General features: G+C 39.6%; 1 protein-coding gene across 1 annotated transcript; it reads left to right on the top strand.

Moving 5' to 3' along the window:
* The first annotated feature begins 2,506 nt into the window (after positions 1–2,506).
* LOC117471719 (coiled-coil domain-containing protein 81-like) lies at positions 2,507–10,432 on the top strand. Its single transcript, XM_034116915.1, has 16 exons — positions 2,507–2,592; positions 2,733–2,794; positions 3,329–3,482; positions 3,771–3,955; positions 4,049–4,123; positions 4,212–4,362; positions 4,840–4,954; positions 5,752–5,845; positions 6,348–6,494; positions 7,174–7,272; positions 7,613–7,782; positions 8,089–8,167; positions 8,668–8,778; positions 9,311–9,420; positions 9,513–9,638; positions 9,869–10,432. Exons 1-16 carry the CDS (start codon positions 2,517–2,519, stop codon positions 10,005–10,007), a joined length of 1,893 nt encoding a protein of 630 aa, XP_033972806.1. The 5' UTR covers positions 2,507–2,516; the 3' UTR covers positions 10,008–10,432.
* Positions 10,433–17,557: the final 7,125 nt, after the last annotated feature.

The raw sequence follows: 17,557 nt of genomic DNA on the forward strand, positions 1-17,557 counted from the left end.
TTTGTTTGAGTCCTTACATTCTGACCCTGGACAGAACGTTGATTCCTCACCACCTCCATCCCATCCCGTGGCTCAGCCATTCAATTTCACTTTTATCGAGGCGATAGAGGTCCATAAAGCATTGCAGAATCTGGATCCACACAAATCGGCAGGTCCGGACAAACTTCCTCCTCATTTTCTTAAATTAGCTGCAGACTTTATAGCTGAGCCGCTTACTTATCTTTTTAATATATCTCTTTCCAACAATGAGATTCCTAACATATGGAAATCTGCATATGTTCTTCCTTTACTGAAAGGAGGGGATCCCTCATCTGTTAATAATTATAGGCCAATTTCAAAATTATGAAGGTCCTTGAAAAGCTTCTTAGTGAACAACTTAAATTATTCTTGGACACAAATGATATTTTGTCAGAGCACCAATCCGGTTTTAGAAAACAACACAGCACAACAACTGCTGCTATTAAAGTGGTGAACAACATAATTGAGGCATTGGACGGTAAAAAGTATTGTGCAGCTCTATTTATTGATTTGTCAAAGGCGTTTGACACAGTTGATCATACCATCCTGGCGGAAAGACTTCACAGTATCGGCTTATCTAGGCATACTGTAGGTTGGTTTTAAAATTATTTATCAGCGAGAACCCAATGCGTCCAATATTCTGGGTCCTCTTCTTCCTTCCTCCCGATAGCAAAGGGTGTGCCACAAGGTTCCATATTAGGACCGATTCTTTTTACCATATATGTACATAACTTATGTAATAATTTAGCAAATGCTTCTTACCATTTTTATGCAGATGATACTGTTATTTATTGTTCCTCCGCTTCTATAGAGCAAAGTCTAGATTTCCTCCAGTCTGCCTTTGATGTCATACAAACCCATTTATATCAACTAAAGTTGGTATTAAATGCCGAAAAATCCAAAGTGATGATATTTTCGAATGGCAAAAAGTTACCATCTATTCTACCCAAGATTTGTACTGCTCAAGGGACTGACATTGAGAGGGTCACTACTTACAAATATCTGGGATTTCTTATTGAACAGAACTTGTCTTTCAAGTTACACACGGAAAATGTTGTTTCAAAGCTAAAAATAAAATTAGGTTTCTTTGACAGAAATAAATCCTGTTTCTCTTTTCAGACAAGGAAACATTTGATATCTGCAACGTTTTTACCAGTATTAGATTATGGTGATTTGCTATACATGAATGCCTCCGACCAGTGCCTAAAGAGCTTGGATACTGTGTACCATTGCGCCTTACGATTTATTACTGGATGTGGATATCGAGTACACCATTGCACTTTATATGCTGCTGCTAATTGGCCGTCTTTGTCTGCTCGCAGACATTCCCATTGGTTGGGTTTTATTTATAAATCTCTGCTTGGGTTGGTTCCCTCCTACATTTGCACATATATGTGTCAAAGAGAAAGTCTATATGGCCTGCGCTCCCAAGATTTTATTCAGATGCTGGTTCCTACAGTGAGAACAAAACTGGGTAAAACAGCTTTTAAATATGCTGCCCCCACAGCTTGGAACAATGTACAGAAGGAGCTGAAACTCTCAGATTTAATCACTATGGGGGAATTCAGAGGACAGAGAACATGACACCATTGGTAGATGTGAGTGCTCGTACAGTATATCTTAAAATCGTTTTAAATTTTGCCAGTTTTTAAAGATTTTTAATAGTTTGTTTTATTTCGCATATTGACTGGCTAATGTGCCATTTTATTTGTGTTTTACAGCTGTATTTGTCTGCCTGTCTTGTCTGTGTTTTATCTGTTGTAACTTTGTTCATGCTGCCCTTCTTGGCCAGGTCACTCTTGAAAAAGAGATTTTAATCTCAATGAGTCTTTTTACCTGGTTAAATAAAGGATATATAATAATATTAACTAATATTTGGTCAATAGCAGATCGTGACAGGAGGCGTGTGGCGCAGTGGGTAGAGCGTTGGTGTTCGGATCAAGGGAGCACAGGTTCAAACCCCACTACAGTCAGCATGTTGTTGTGTCCCTGGGCAAGACACTTCACCCCAAATTGCTCCTGTGGGGATTGCCCACAGTATTGAGTATGTAAGTCGCTTTGGATAAAAGCGTCTAACAAGTAACATGTAATGTGACATCTGTCAGTTTTACAGTTAAGTCAGCATGTATTTTATTCCTCTTATTAACGTTTTTTTAAATAACCTAGGATTTGTGTTTTGTACTTGTTTAGAGAAATAAATACTAATGTCCGCCATTTGCACTTAGCTTCCAGGTGTCCGACAAAACTACGAGGAAACCTGAACTCATTGACACCTCCTTTGTTGTAGTGTGTTGTCCGTCGCACAGACGGCTCTCTGACCAGGACAGGTGCATGCCCTGCGGGGGGGGCATTGCTGTGGGGGGGCATTGCTACGGTGAGCGCGGCTCTCAAGTCTTGTCTTGGTATTTGGCAGTAGCAGCCAAGCAGGCAGATGACACTTCTTAGAGGAACGTTTTTAACACTCATTGTCCTGTGAGGATTACAAAGATTTCAGAGATATGACTGACATACTTCGGCTGGTGTCAGAAATGGACGGACGGACTTTATCTACTCTCTCCCAGCACTCTGAAAAAGGTTGGAAAATACGTAGACTTTATTTATGTTTACTATTAAAATGTTCATAATGTTTATATTCTCCACACAACTGCTAATAAAGTGTGCATGCGTCTCCATTGCAATATCACCAAATATAGGCTAATGTCTTTTTTCTTCAGATATTAACTGTATTTGGGGTGATGTTTCCGCCTACATTGAACGTCATATGGCCTTACAGAAGGTTAGCCTCTATTTATCTATCTGTCTATCTGTCTATCTATCTATCTATCTGTCTGTCTGTCTGTCTGTCTGTCTGTCTGTCTGTCTATCTATCTATCTATCTATCTATCTATCTATCTATCTATCTATCTATCTATCTATCTATCTATCTATCTATCTATCTATCTATCTATCTATCTATCTATCTATCTATCTATCTTCTATCTATCTATCTATCTATCTATCTATCTATCTATCTATCTATCTATCTATCTATCTATCTATCTATCTATCTATCTATCTATCTATCTATCTATCTATCTATCTATCTATCTATCTATCTATCTATCTATCTATCTATATCTATCTATCTATCTATCTATCTATCTATCTATCTATCTATCTATCTATCTATCTATCTATCTATCTATCTTATCTATCTATCTATCTATCTATCTATCTATCTATCTATCTATCTATCTATCTATCTATCTATCTATCTATCTATCTATCCATCCATCATATGTCTCATTGATTGTTAAATCCATTGTAACAGGGAGTTCACCTGGCAGGACTTGGCACCTTCACCTTCTCTCAGCAGAAGTTGGACATAGGGAACAAGTTCACAATGATCCAAAGACCCATCTTCCTCCTGGCTGGCAAACTAGTCCAGTCTCTTGGTTTAAAGCAGACCAGGCCACTGGCTGCAGGTGAGAATTACAAATGGCTTCATATTTCACAGCAAACTAATCAGAAAAAAGTCCCTTCGTACATCAAATCACATATCAGGAGAATAAAAGGTATTTTTCTTTGATGCTGATATCAAATATTGCAAACATCACACACCTATCTGGATTTAGACACATTTGAATCAGATGATAGTTTGTGGTTTGGTTGTTGTCAATTAAATCTGATCGAACTGCATGAACACAGCCCTGATAAAGCACTGATGAGATTATTTTCTGACTATATGTTTTTTAATTGTCTGTCCCTTACAGCAACACATCTACCAGTGGTGCAACTGAACTTTGCAGCTGTGTCACAAGAGACTCCTTTCAGTCGAGACATGGTGGAGGGCTGCGTTAGAGAAACTCTTCTTCTCCTCTTCAGATTGTTGGCCTCTGAAAAAAACATATTCCTCACTTTCCAGGGAATTGGAGTTTTGTCCTTCAGAAACAACAAGGTGGCTCACCTCCTCACATTACAGTATATTGTACTCTGGTAACATAACTACTGCTTTTCTGTTGAATGTAATCTCATCTGATGTTATTCAAAGGTGAGAATGAAGTTCAACAGAGATTTTATTAATGCCATGGATGGAACTGGTCGGCTGCTGTTAGCCTTTGACAATGTGAGTTTAAAAAAGTGCAAGTGTTTGAATGATACTGTATATAATGAATTAGTATCGATGCAGATTATCTGTACTTTTGTCCCTGCAGAGACCTGGGAGCAGTGTCTCTTTACTGTCCGGTGGCCTGTCTAGGCTCCAGATGCCACAGTCTGCCAACCCCGTCACCATGCCAACCGTCTGCTCTCCTGAGCCAGAGAAAAGGGCTGCTGACAAAGCTCAAGACCAAAGAAATGCAGGAGGTGAAAGATGTTTTTTCACAAACCTGATCATTTAGGATTTGATAGCACTAAAATAAGTATTGATTCAAATTCAAGCATTTTATCAACTTGCTGCAAAGGAAACCTTCATTTATTTAGCTGTTTGGAGGAGTAGTTTTGGTAATTTGGGAAATAAATACTTCTTTAATTTCTTGAGGAAATGGTAGATGACTATCTGTTTGATAATAAACTACAGTTAATGGTCTATTACTGTACCTGTAGTTTAGCACAAAGACGGAAGGAGAGGGGAACAGTTAGCTAGCCTGGCTCTGTCAAATTGACTTCAAACTACTTTGCGTTTAGTTTGTTTGGCTTCCTGAAACCATTCTCTTTCAACAGAATTAATAGGGGGCATCAGGGGTTGAGATGCAGCTTATTGATGATGATAGATCTAGAGCCATAAGAAGAACAATATGACTTAGAAAAAAGTGAAACTACTAGTGTTGTGTGTCTCTACAGAAGTTCCCCAACAGGGAGAATCTAAATCCCATCAGCCACTGCAGCCTGCCAAGATGAAAGCTGTCAGCCTGCCTGAAGAACTGAATCCACAACCCCCCATGGAGGCCACAGACAAGTAAAACACACACACTCTATGGAGAGGTTCAGCTTGCAGTGCACAGAGCTGTTCGCTGGTGGTTGAGTCTCTGGTAGCTGGGACCTCAGGGGTGGTCTCATATTGTTACCGACCTATGCAGCTTCAAGCTCCATCAATGATGCACAACTATCTGTGGGCCAGATTCCTCTTCTGTCATTACCTAATTGCACTGTCAGCACTTATACACTCACACAAAACACACATGGCACAGAGTGATATTAAGATCTTCCCTATAATTTCAATTGAATCCCCTGTTCCTTTCTTCTCTTGTGGCAAGTGCACAGAAACTCTCCGTACATATATATTCATCTGCATTTAAAATAAAAAAAATATATAAATATAACTATATATATATATATATATATATATATATATATATATATATATATATATATATATATATATATATATATATATATATTATTATTCCTCGGGATTGTGAGAAACAGCATTTCGATCTCCCTGTCTGTATTACACACAGAAGATTGACAATAAAGTTGACTTTTTGACTTATGACCAACAAGTGTCAGCTGATTTGATTACTAATCCTCATTCTGCTATGATATCCTAAGAAACAGTTAGAGCCCCTTTACAACTCAAACACATGTCCATGGTGTTCCCATGAACAACTAAAGTATTTAATACTGTTTTAATATTCAAATGTCACACAATTGTAACATAATACACTAATAAAGTGACACCAATCTGCACATGAAAGAGAGCCGTTCTCTTTGATGAAACATACAAAGTGGTCAATAATCTGTTTCCAATCTCAGGCCCACCGTGTCCGTCACACCACGAGATGTCGCTCGCAAACTGGAGGACCCTGGTGTGACTGGTAACTGCTTTGGACACGCTCGTGCTGGACAGGTATGTGTTAGGCCTCATGTATATGTAGAAGTCTTCAGTAAGTAATTTGGCTTTTATAGAGGTCCTTTATATTTAAGAGGTGGGTTCACTTTCTTGGTCACTGGAATAAGACTAAATAAATGACTTATTACTTATAGGGAATTATGTTTTTTTGATGTGACCCTTTCAGTATGATATTGCCTTGGTTTAACCCCCACTTGAACCCAGTGTGTGTTCCAACAGGCTTATGGTGCAACACGCACTGAGACCACGCACAGGAAAAGCAGTTTAGGGAAGGGAGGGAAAGAGAATTAAATTCAATTCAAAATAACTAAGAAAGCACAGTTCAACAATACAATGCCAGATGTAAACCTTTATTGCTTTTATGGGAGCTCAGGTCCGAGTGCAGGGAGCTGAAGGGATGTCCATAAATATATAATTTATAGCAAAAGCCTTAGAGGAAAATCACTTTTTGCATTACTGATTCAAGTGTTTAATTGTAAGAACTGTCTTGTAATCGTAGGAGCTGTGCTACCTGTGCATGCAGCGGGCCCAAATAAATGTTCCAGTGTACCTGAGGGAGCAGCGGCAGGCAGAAGAGAAAGATCAGGAGAAGCTCTTACTGCTGAAAGAACAACAGAGAGACAGGCAGCACATGCACCAAGAACAGGTGTGTGTGCGTGTGTGTGTGTGTGTGTGTGTGTGTGTGTGTGTGTGTGTGTGTGTGTGTGTGTGTGTGTGTGTGTGTGTGTGTGTGTGTGTGTGTGTGTGTGTGTGTGTGTGTGTGTGTGTGTGTGCGCGCGTGCGTTCACATGTTTTTTGTATGACATAACAAATGTGTAAAAAAGATAATTTGAGCTAAATGCTCATTTTAGCATGGTGACATCAACAGCTATAATAGTAACAGTTAAGACATCATTTGAAAAATACCTGAGAAAATGCCATGTCATGTTCTCTGCTGTGAGTTACTGGATGTGACTCATACATGAAGTGTTTTGCTTTTGGGTTCCGGTTAAGAAAGGGTACAGAAAACAACCGACTGAGGAAATAGAAACAGTTTGTTCCATGGTCAGAGGTTGAAGTCAAACCATTATGTCAAGAGAAAGTAAAAACATCAATAAAACAAATCTTAACAACTGAGGATTTAAGGGTGGTTCCAGACTGGTTGGGGCCAGAGAGCTGAGAACAGCACTGGGAGAGGTGTGGGACATGTGGGATATTACAACTCAAAATTAAACAACTTTTTATTTTACTGCCCTCCGTGGTGAATATATGTCCTTCTCTCAATGTCTTTTCTCTTTCAGTCAACATGATAATACAAGGGGTGTCTTTGTGTGTGCATCTGGCAGGAGAAGCTGAATGAGCAACGTGAGCATGCAAAGCAGGTTGCTACATTCAACCTGCAAATGTCTGAAAAGAAAGAGAAGAATTTCTGTCCTCTCTTCCCTGTGAGTATAACCTGAACACTTGAGACTCAGCCCCTGCAGCCAACAGTTGAGGAGCTAGTTTGTACTACAAAGTAACGGAGAAGAGCAACTGTTGTATCTCTTCACAGTTAAGTAATCAGTCGTTGACCTTTTACTGCAGCTCTGATATGAAAGTGAACAGTAAACCACAGACACAGACACTGTCAACTTCCTGTGAACTTCATCAAGGCAGCTTCATTTCTGAATGATTTAATAGTTATTTTAGTGAATTAATCTGACCATATTTGTAGCACACAGGATTCAAGTTTATAAATATCTCAAAGATTTTACCTTATTATTACTCTGGGATGCTTGTGTTTAGACTTCATTCGTCTTCCCGACACGGCCCTTCACTCCGGCGCCGAGGATCCAGCAGCATCGCTACATGAACGAGCTTCAGGGTCAGATAGAGACTCGCCAGCAACAGGAGGCCCGAGATCAGCAGAACCGTTGTCTCCTGGAACATCTGGATCAGGTCCATTTGTACCAGGAGTGAGTCTGTTACAGCAGTAATGCTCTGGCATTTCCAGTAACCCTCTGTTGGTATAATTAGAGAGTCATCTGGTTAAATGTGTTTACAACTGCAGGTGAGTCAACAGTCTGCTCAGCTACAGCACAAATTACAAGAACCGTGTGTGTGTGTGTGTGTGTGTGTGTGTGTGTGTGTGTGTGTGTGTGTGTGTGTGTGTGTGTGTGTGTGTGTGTGTGTGTGTGTGTGTGTGTGTGTGTGTGTGTGTGTGTGTGTGTGTGTGTGTGTGTGTGTGTGTGTGTGTGTGTGTGTGTGTGTGTGTATTTTAGGATGACTTCGCAGAAGGCTCAGCAGCTTCAGCGGAAACATGAGAGAACTACTATTTACAAAAGGGCCCTGGACACTCAGGCAAGAATATACTTCTCAAAGTTGACTTTCGGATTTGCAAAATATGTTTTTTTTCCTAGTTAGTAGCACAAATACCAGCAAAACACCCCAGGTAAGTAGACAGAAACAATGATTTGAGTTGTGTGAAATGAACAAAAGGTTATAAATGGTCTTGAATTTCATAATGAGAGTGAAGCTGTTGCCCATCCTTTAGTTTAAATCACCGGTGCAAGCATTACATTAAACAGGATCTGTTTTTTTGGTTTGATTTGACGAGAAAGAAGAATGCATGGAATAAAATAAATATCTCTGCTTCTGAGCCAGTATAAGAATGCAAACCAACATTATGCTTGTGTTTAGCAGGTGTTGTGTACTTTAAAGTCAGCCAACAACAACAACATTTTCACTTGGTTTTGGTTTGACCTTGTGGGCCAGAGGGGAACAGCCACCAGCCACATCTGACCCAGGAGGACCGCTGCATGGTAACGTTACAGCTGAAATTAGTCATTTGTGTCCTTTAGGTCAGAGATAGGAAGAGCACAGACCCTCCAGAGTGCCAGGCTGACAACTCCGGGTTCAACCGCTGTGAGACGGCCACCAGCAACGCAGAGGGCCGAGAGAGGGCACAGAAGGTTAAATCTGTTTCTGATTGGTGCCTACAAACCTCAATCTGCAGTTGTTGCATCATGCAGATGTCCGAAATAACCAGTGATTGCTCCAAATGATATCAAAGTCTCTGCATTTATTTTATTTTTTACGGTTTGTGAGAGGTTACTTAGATATTTTACTTAAGTTAAAGTAGCATATTAAAGAATTGTATTATATTATTGGATTCATGGTGCTGCTGGTTTAGATAATTGTGCATGTTTTATTAGGTTAGCTTAAACAACGTTAAATGTGAACTTGCCTAATCAAGACAATATGAGATAAATTCAGTGGAATAAAAACTGCAACATTTTCTTTGTGAAATATTTAAAGGTTAAAGTATAAAATGGTAATACTCAAGTAAAATACACAACCTCAAAATTGTCCCGAAGAAGTAGGGTAATTACACAATACCACCGTTTTCTTATCAATATTATAATACATCTTACTGTGGGTTTCATGTGTACATTTATCTATTACATATTGAGAATGATGTGATGTTATTCTACATACTGGCAGCACTTCCGGATCAATTTCAGTACCGCCACTCAGCGGAAGAAGGAAGAACTGCACAACCACCAAGAACAGCTGCAGAAAGAGCGAGAAGTTCTCAAACACAACAAAATGGAGTGAGTAAAGGAAGAGGGAAAACATGTGTGACAATGAGGAGCTCTGTGGAAACTATGGTAGACTCTCTCTCTCTGGTATGTTTCCTCTGAAGGCTAATATTGGACCACATTAATCGCTTTGAGAAGAGGCGAGACATCAGTAAGTCACTGGGGGACGAGTGGAGTCGCAACGCAAAGCTGAAACACCAGCGAGAGGAAGAGGACAGGCGCTTCCTGAGGTGTGTTTCAGTACAAGATACCACAGAAGCATTTTGACAAGTTATCTTACATACATAACTTAAAGTGGCTTGACAACATCATATCTTTGAAAGGCAATGACAAAGTTGATTTTGAATGTATTCTCTACTGATGGCGATAACACCTGTCTAATTGGGATGTACTGTTCCACATAACTGACTTACCCAAAAGATACATCTCCCCTTGCTTCCCTCTGTCCCCCTGTGGTCAGGTCTGCTGGTCGGCTCCTGGTAGATAAGCTTGCAGAGTACAAGTGCTGCTGCCAGTGTAAGAGGAGGACAACCAACTGCGGAGAGACAAACATCTGGAAAGACTCTCATTACCTCTCCGGCTCACAGTTCATGATCTGATGAACAGCAGCATGTGAACATCAAGACCTCACAAACCTCAACACTTGTAACTCATCATGTGACTGTTACTAAAACATTTTTTTTTTAATTAGATTAGGTAGATAAATAATAAGTGAAGTGTGAAGCTGAAGCATACTTGGCTGTTTTGGTGTGCAGTATGCAGTATTGTGTGTGTTATTGTGAGATTTATTCCTTCTCTTCTCCTTCATTAGTCTTGGGAGTTCATGCGTGTACTATGGTTGTTGTTGTTTTTTTGGTATTCAGTTCAGGTCAAAGATTTGTAATCATTGAACAAATAGCTAGTAAAAATGTTCCCCAAGTTGTTCAAATGCACATCAGTAACACTGCAATATTGAGGACTAACTTTGACTGCATTAAAGTGGACCTATCATGCTATATTTGAATAATATAGTGTAGGACCATACCTATATAAGGCATATTTATACTTTTTTTTTTTCAAAATACCAAACAGATCATGCATTTTAGCCATGCCTCATTTCGCTCAATTTGAAAAATGTTAGCTCTGTTTTTGCAAGGGTTGATTCTGTGAGCAACAGCACCATCTAGAGGCCTGGCATATGTACTACAGCGTCTCCAGCGCTTTCGAATGGCAATGCCGTGGTTGTCTCCTCCTGATTGGTGGAGTTGGCCCAATAGCCGTAGCGCCACCGTCCTGACGTCAGGACAGTGTTCAAATCTGGAGCAGTTTTTATCAGATCCGTTGCAGACCCTTTTTTAGAGATTTGGGTATGGAGGAAAATAGAGAGGGTTGTGTTTTCTGACACTTGGTGAGTTCCCTGGAACACCGGGGACACATATTCATGTATAAAAGACGTACAAAAGTGCATTTTGCATGATAGGTCCCCTTTAAGATAAGAAAGACGTCCTGACTCTTGATGCCTCAAACAGAAGAAGCCCAATTTACAAGAATAACACCTAGCAGCTGTGATCAAATCATCTTGCAGTCAGTCACTATAACATCCTGATTGTTTTCTGCATATTTAGTGTTTTTTAAATTATAACCAGGAAATAACTAATGACTGCAGATAACTGCTCTTAGCAGGGATTCAGACCGATAACAGCCCAGCATGAGTGAAGCGATTAAATACAATCTTCTTAACATTTTCATACATTTAACATACAAATGTTTGATGTCGCATTAAATAAAAGAAACTGATTTGACCCCATTGACTACATTTTTGTGTTACTTATTTCGTTTTGTTAAACGTGAGACTATAACTGGACACAAGTTGGGAGAATCTAATCACTATTTTTGCAACAGGAGTTTGCACAAATGTACAAGTTAGTGCGTTAAAGTAATTTGGAAACATGCTATCATATTAAGATTGCTGACGCTAAAAATGTTTTGCTTAGGCAAAGTCAAGACAATACACAGCTATTAAAATAACATGTTTTTTTGTCATTTGAAAGACTTTCACTTTATAGCATGCAGCACCCTGGCAGAGGGGGTAGAGAGACTGTCTGTGATATCCGTCCCTGTTGTTCAGTATTACTTGGAAGGGAAGCTGTGCTAGAAATAACCCTGACAAGTGATGAGGGAAGAATATGCTGCAGTACATACAGAGGAGAACATTACAGAGGGAAAGATGAAAAGCAAGAGGGCCCCAACAGGACCCCACATTTGTGGGGACCGTGAGGATAGAAGGAGGGAAACACAACAAACTTCAGGAATGTGTTCCTCCATTAATCATTTTAGGGAAGTAATATGAAAGAGAAAGGGAAGTAATCAAAACAAATTAAGGATGAAATAAGGTATGTAGCAGGGAGGATGGGTTCATGCAGTGGAGAGGTTCTAAAGATGATAAATGTGTTGAAAGATCATGAAAATATTTTTCTGGCTGTAGTCCCACTTCTCTGTGAAGCCAGAACTCCTTTAATGAGCCCATGGAGGCATTTTTGAAGGCCTTTGTACCCAAACATGTGCACTATTAACACACTATTGCTGATTAATTTAGTGACTGACAGACAGGTTGTGTGTATGGACAAAGGCATGTGTTGCCGTGTATACTGTATACTGCCTGTACATGCTGCATCTCAGAAGAGAGATGTGTGGTTCCGAACAGGCTCCACCCAGAAACCCGCGCTCAGTTCTTCCATTTAACTATTGACTTTTTGATAAGATTCTGATGCAACCCTAGTTCTCGTCACAGGAGTACTTGAGAAGACCATGTTATTAAAGAGATCATCCATTGCGAAATCCACACAAGAGTCAGAGCCTAATGTGTACCAAACTGCAGTTTTGAACAAATAAATGCAGGTATGATATTCCCAAAAAAAAAGTTAAATACTCAAATATGTCTGACCCTCCCATCTCCTGCAAAGTCTTGTGGTGTGTTTTATTAGTGATTTAATATGCCCTTGACTTTCCCTATAATGTATGTCCTAATACTTTGAAAACTCAAATGGACTTGAATAACTGTGGGAGAGTGAACATGTTAGTAATAGCATGTGATGGGCTTGTGCTCAAGTGTTGCTATAAATGATGAACAAGCCCCCAACTATGGCTGAAATGTAACAAATGCTCTTTGTGCTCTTTCACTAATCATATTAGTTGCTCTTGGAAGGTTTTTAGACTTGAATGTTGAATAACACACTGAGGATGTAAGACATGGAATTATTGTCTTGTGACTGCATCACAAAATGATTTGTGTATTAACTCATCGTTGTCATTGATCAAGGTCACTGAAGTGATGCCATTGGAAAGCATTAAAAGAGGGGTGAAGGGCACTGCCTAAAGGAGTATAGTCCACAGTACAGTATTCTCCCTGTGAGACAGCATGAGACCAACGGTCATGCACATAATGACTGATGGCCAATGGAGGGGGTTATGTGAGGCTGAGCAAATTACTCTGCAACAGCAACAAGTTTCCTCATGCATTTGGCTCAAATGTGAATTTATTTTCTCTTGAGGAAATCTGTAAAATTAAGGAAACTTGTGAAACATAGTGAGTTCCCACTATGTCCCTGACTTTTCCCTCTGCCTCTGTCATTTGTGTGTTTCCAAATAATTGCAGATCCACTGGATATCCATCCGAGTTTTGCTGGCAGGCAGATTGATGTTGGCTCTTTGACAGGAAGTGTCAGAGCTTGGTTTCAGATCCAGATGTTCCCACCCTGCCCACAGGCCATCCCACAATGACCAGAGCATAATCCCCTGAACCAAACACATCGTGAGAGCAGGCGGGCTGTGGCTTTGAACGACAACCAGTACATGATCAGTTGTTTACACTGTGGGAGAAACTAATGGGGAATGACCCTGTGTGTTTATCCACAGTAAGAAAACTTGGCATGCATAAAGTATGATTAGAATTCAAATTAAATCAGCAGGGGACAAAAGGGTTATTGTATATTCATGTATTTCGGACACCATTACACGGAATGTTGGGTCATGCACTGGTTCAAAATATGATACTTTAGAGCTGCATTAGTCAACATTTTCATACCAACAATGGATCGAATGAATTTGCGTTTGAGAGCTGCTGCTCAAAGCAAAAAACCCTATTATAATTCTTCTGCAGGTTTTGGGTTTTGACAGAATTTTTTGGGTTCACTCTCACGGCTCTAATTAACCTTTTCCCCTGTTTTCTGCAAAAAAGCCTTGATGAACCTACTGAACGCTGCTTGTATGGCACCAAACAGCAAAGTTAGCGAGTAGCTGGCAAACAAAGTGGGAGAAAGTGCAAGTTAAAGATACAGTTATGTGAATGGTGATCTTGAAGAAGTCTTTGAAGGCCAAATCATTAAGAGCATATCCATAAACCCCACTGTAAATGTTCCTTTACTATGAGTCACCTGCAAACTTAATCATTTGTAAGAATAGAGTATGAAGCTAAAAGAATGATCTAGCTAACTGCAGCGGACTAAATCTGCCCGCACAATGGACATTCGCTAACTTTGAATGACACAAAGTTATGCTTTTGTCTACCTCTGTCTGGAATGAAGGATCGTTTTTTTTTCAATTTTGTGTTAAAGTTTTTAATTGACAACTTAACAACCATTCCAGTTCCTGCATTAGCTATAATAGTCAATATACAAGTAATTGGAATATTGATATATATAAGTTGCAAACAGATGAATGTTATGGATGTTCGTTCAAAAGTTTTGATGTAATTGTTGAATATTTGCTTTCAATTATTTGCCCTAGACTTCTGCTTTCAGACGTAGTTATTTATGAAGTTATACCCTATCCGATAATAATGCAGAGCCAATAATATAATATAATACATTATTTAAATTATTTTATATATTTATATAATGTATATTTATATAGTCTTAAAGTTACAACCGGCCCTTTGAGTGCAATGCTAATGTGGCCCGCGATGAAATTGACTTTGACACCACTGCCATAGCTGTTAGAGCTATAACTAAATGGATCACGGCTGTTTAGTGATGAAACCTCCCTCCGTCAGGATGTTTAAAAACTGATTGAGAAGCAATGAGACAGTTGCAATCAAACTTTTCTCCCTGACAATAAATCAAAATGACTCAAAGCTATTTGAAATAATTAATGATGATGAAAACAAGATCTGTTATTGATTAGAGAACCAACAGCTGTTTCCTGCCATGAGACCAGTACAGGCCAAACCCCAGATTCAACCACACCTGCTCCCTCGAGCACATAACAGCATGTCTTACATACTGTATGAACATAATGCACACCGCACACACGCACACACAAAATCAGGTGGCACCTTATGCCGCCAGTTGCAATTTAGACAAACTGCCTATCAGACTTTAATTTATTTCTTTTATTTCCACATTTCGCTTTTTCATTTCCAGAACAAATCTAATTTTGCATTTAAAACTGTACTTCAATCTAAGATATGTCCCATCTTTCTGTTGTGTTTCTTCGTGATTGTATACATATGAGCATCTGTATGTTATGTTTGTGAGTTCCTGGAATTGGGCCCTTTCCCATGCCTGTTTATGGTCAAACTATGCTCGCAGGGTCACTCAGTCAGATCACAGCGTGTTGACATGGGAAGAAACAGAGTGAGTGTGGGATGTAGAAAAACAGAGAGGGGGAGAACGAAAAACATATTGCTGCCGTATAGTCATCCTAAGTCCCTTATTTATAATTCCCCATAATAAGCCAGTCATAAACTAAACTACTTTTCAACAGAACATACAAAGACATATTAACATCACTCCAACATCAGACGGGAAGAAAGAGAAAAACAGGCTTTACAGCCAGTAGTGAATAAGCCAACTGGAGTGTGTTAACTGTCATGAATTAAGTGTCAAATTGCCTTACACTACAGGTTTGGAAAGATATCTTCTCTATTTCCCATAATTGAGTCAATGTGTTAGCTTGTAACTGGCAGAGGCTGGCACAGCCTTCTGCAAAACAGTACATTATATTTACTAATATCTTTGGTAGATACACATGTACTCACAATTTGAGTCATTAACAGTGAATGGAATGCAGGCCGGTCCTGTCATCACTTGTTGATCAATTTCAGATCATTCTGTCCGATCCCTATGCACTTGTTCGTGATCTTTTAATAACTGAGACATAGAGTGTCTCCTGATGTTATGAAAGAACATGTCCCAGTGCAGCTTTAGGTCAGTCTGGCAGTACACGCTGGAGAAAAACGTTGTATGCAACAGTTTGGCAGATAACACAGGGAGGTGCCTTAAGAGACTATAGTTTGATCCAGTGTGTGTGTGTGTGTGTGTGTGTGTGTGTGTGTGTGTGTGTGTGTGTGTGTGTGTGTGTGTGTGTGTGTGTGTGTGTGTGTGTGTGCGTGCGTGCGTGCGTGCGTGCGTGCGTGCGTGCGTGCGTGCGTGCGTGTGTGTGTGTGTGTGTGTGTGTGTGTGTGTGTGTGTGTGTGTGTGTTGCGAGGACATTTTGGGCATTGAGTAAAGAAAGAAAAAAGAATCTTGGATTGTGGAGATTTGCAAGCATTGTCTGAATGTCCGATCTGACGTCAGGATGTTCAAACTTTGCTTAAATACTGAGGCCTTTATATTTTTGAGATGGCTAAACGCACTGCCAAATGATGCTTTTGGTAATAAAATGATGTTGGCTGTTAACACTTTTGCAATATCAACTTAATAGATTTGCTTCCTACTGGTAGCCAAAAAAAATTCAGATTCAGAATTAGACAGGGAGCGATCCACGTGGAATAAGTTGGATCATAGTACAAGAACCCTAGCAAAAAAAAACTAAACCTAACCCTATAGAAACAACAAGAAGCACCTCTAAGCAGCTGTTTGCATCATATTTGAAATGAGTTCCTGTGAAAGCTTCCAACACTGCTCCACCTGGTGGAGAGATGAGCCCTTGCAGCTGGTCTCATTTATCAAGGGGGCGACACAAGTCTGACACGCAGTCACTACGTCGTCCCAGGGGGGTTTCCTTTCGGTCACTGAAGTTACACTTAATCAGAAATTCTCAAGAACCAGAAAGGAAACTGAGAGGTCAATTTGAAAACAAGAGAATACACTTTCAAACTAGGTTATGTAGTTTATTGAACTAGTGAAAGTGAAAATATGGATTATATAAAAAAAACAATATGAATTAAATTATGTTGAAGTCTTTCACTATATTTTACCATATCAAACTATATTTTCATAATTTTCCTTGCTTTTTTTTAAATTGATATATTTTAAATTATCATTGTTGAAGGGAGCCTAAGATAGAAGCCTGACAGCAATTGCTGTGCCTATGACAAAAGGGGAACTTGATACTTAAAATAATTCAACAATCTTGTGACACACTTCGAGTCTATATCTCCATAGTCTATTGAATAGACTATGGAGACTATACAGAGTCCAAACAGGAAAAAAGGAAATAGCATGGCACACTGGGACAATATTCCCACCGTCATAAAAACACGGAAACCCCCTTGTCTGACTCAGCAGAGGTCTCCCCCCTGCTGTAAACACACCCCTTCCCACACGGAAGCTCTCATTAACCCGGAACACTCCACGTTTCCTGCTGCTTGGCTATTATGCCTTGATTACGGGGTTACTATGGCAACAGTTGTTTTGTGGGAGCAAGAGAGGTGAAATGATGTCTGTGGAGAATTAGTTTGGTGTGAACTCAGAAGACTGTAACGAGTGTTGCAGCTTTATGGCTGACAAACACCAGCTGAGTTAATTGAGTTTAAACTGAAAATGGCCATTATCATGTTCTGATTCACGAGACAAATTATTAAAGCCTTCCAGGCACACAAAACGTGTGAAAGCCCTTCTTCTCAAACAAAACACATCAAAAAAGCATTAGGCACAACCATAGGCCTACTGAGTTTGGGGAAAACCGGGCGTTACCTGTAACAATTTTGGTAAAAAGACAACTCCAGTGTGAAAAAAACGAAATGAATCTGACTTTATTTACAACTAAATGAGACAAAACTGCTGACGTATTTCAGTGTAAAGCTTTTGTTTATCTATGCTCTGATGGCATATGCCACTGTGGTCCGCCATTATACTGTATGAATTGCCCTGACTTTTGAGGATTAATTGTAACAACTTTGGTGATCCTCTGACTTTAGTCCAATCATTCGGTTTATATATACTATAAA

The sequence above is a fragment of the Trematomus bernacchii genome, unplaced genomic scaffold (genome assembly GCF_902827165.1).
Source record: "Trematomus bernacchii unplaced genomic scaffold, fTreBer1.1, whole genome shotgun sequence".
NCBI classification, from domain to species: Eukaryota; Metazoa; Chordata; class Actinopteri; order Perciformes; family Nototheniidae; genus Trematomus; species Trematomus bernacchii.

What these genes read in the sequence shown, in the direction of transcription:
- LOC117471719 (XM_034116915.1), top strand. Translation starts at nt 2,517, where the DNA reads ATGACTGACATACTTCGGCTGGTGTCAGAAATGGACGGACGGACTTTA. An exon ending in CAGGTCCATTTGTACCAGGA is followed by an intron (nt 7,783 to 8,088) that starts GTGAGTCTGTTA and finishes TGTGTATTTTAG; the next exon opens with GATGACTTCGCAGAAGGCTC. An exon ending in CTCAAACACAACAAAATGGA is followed by an intron (nt 9,421 to 9,512) that starts GTGAGTAAAGGA and finishes TTTCCTCTGAAG; the next exon opens with GCTAATATTGGACCACATTA.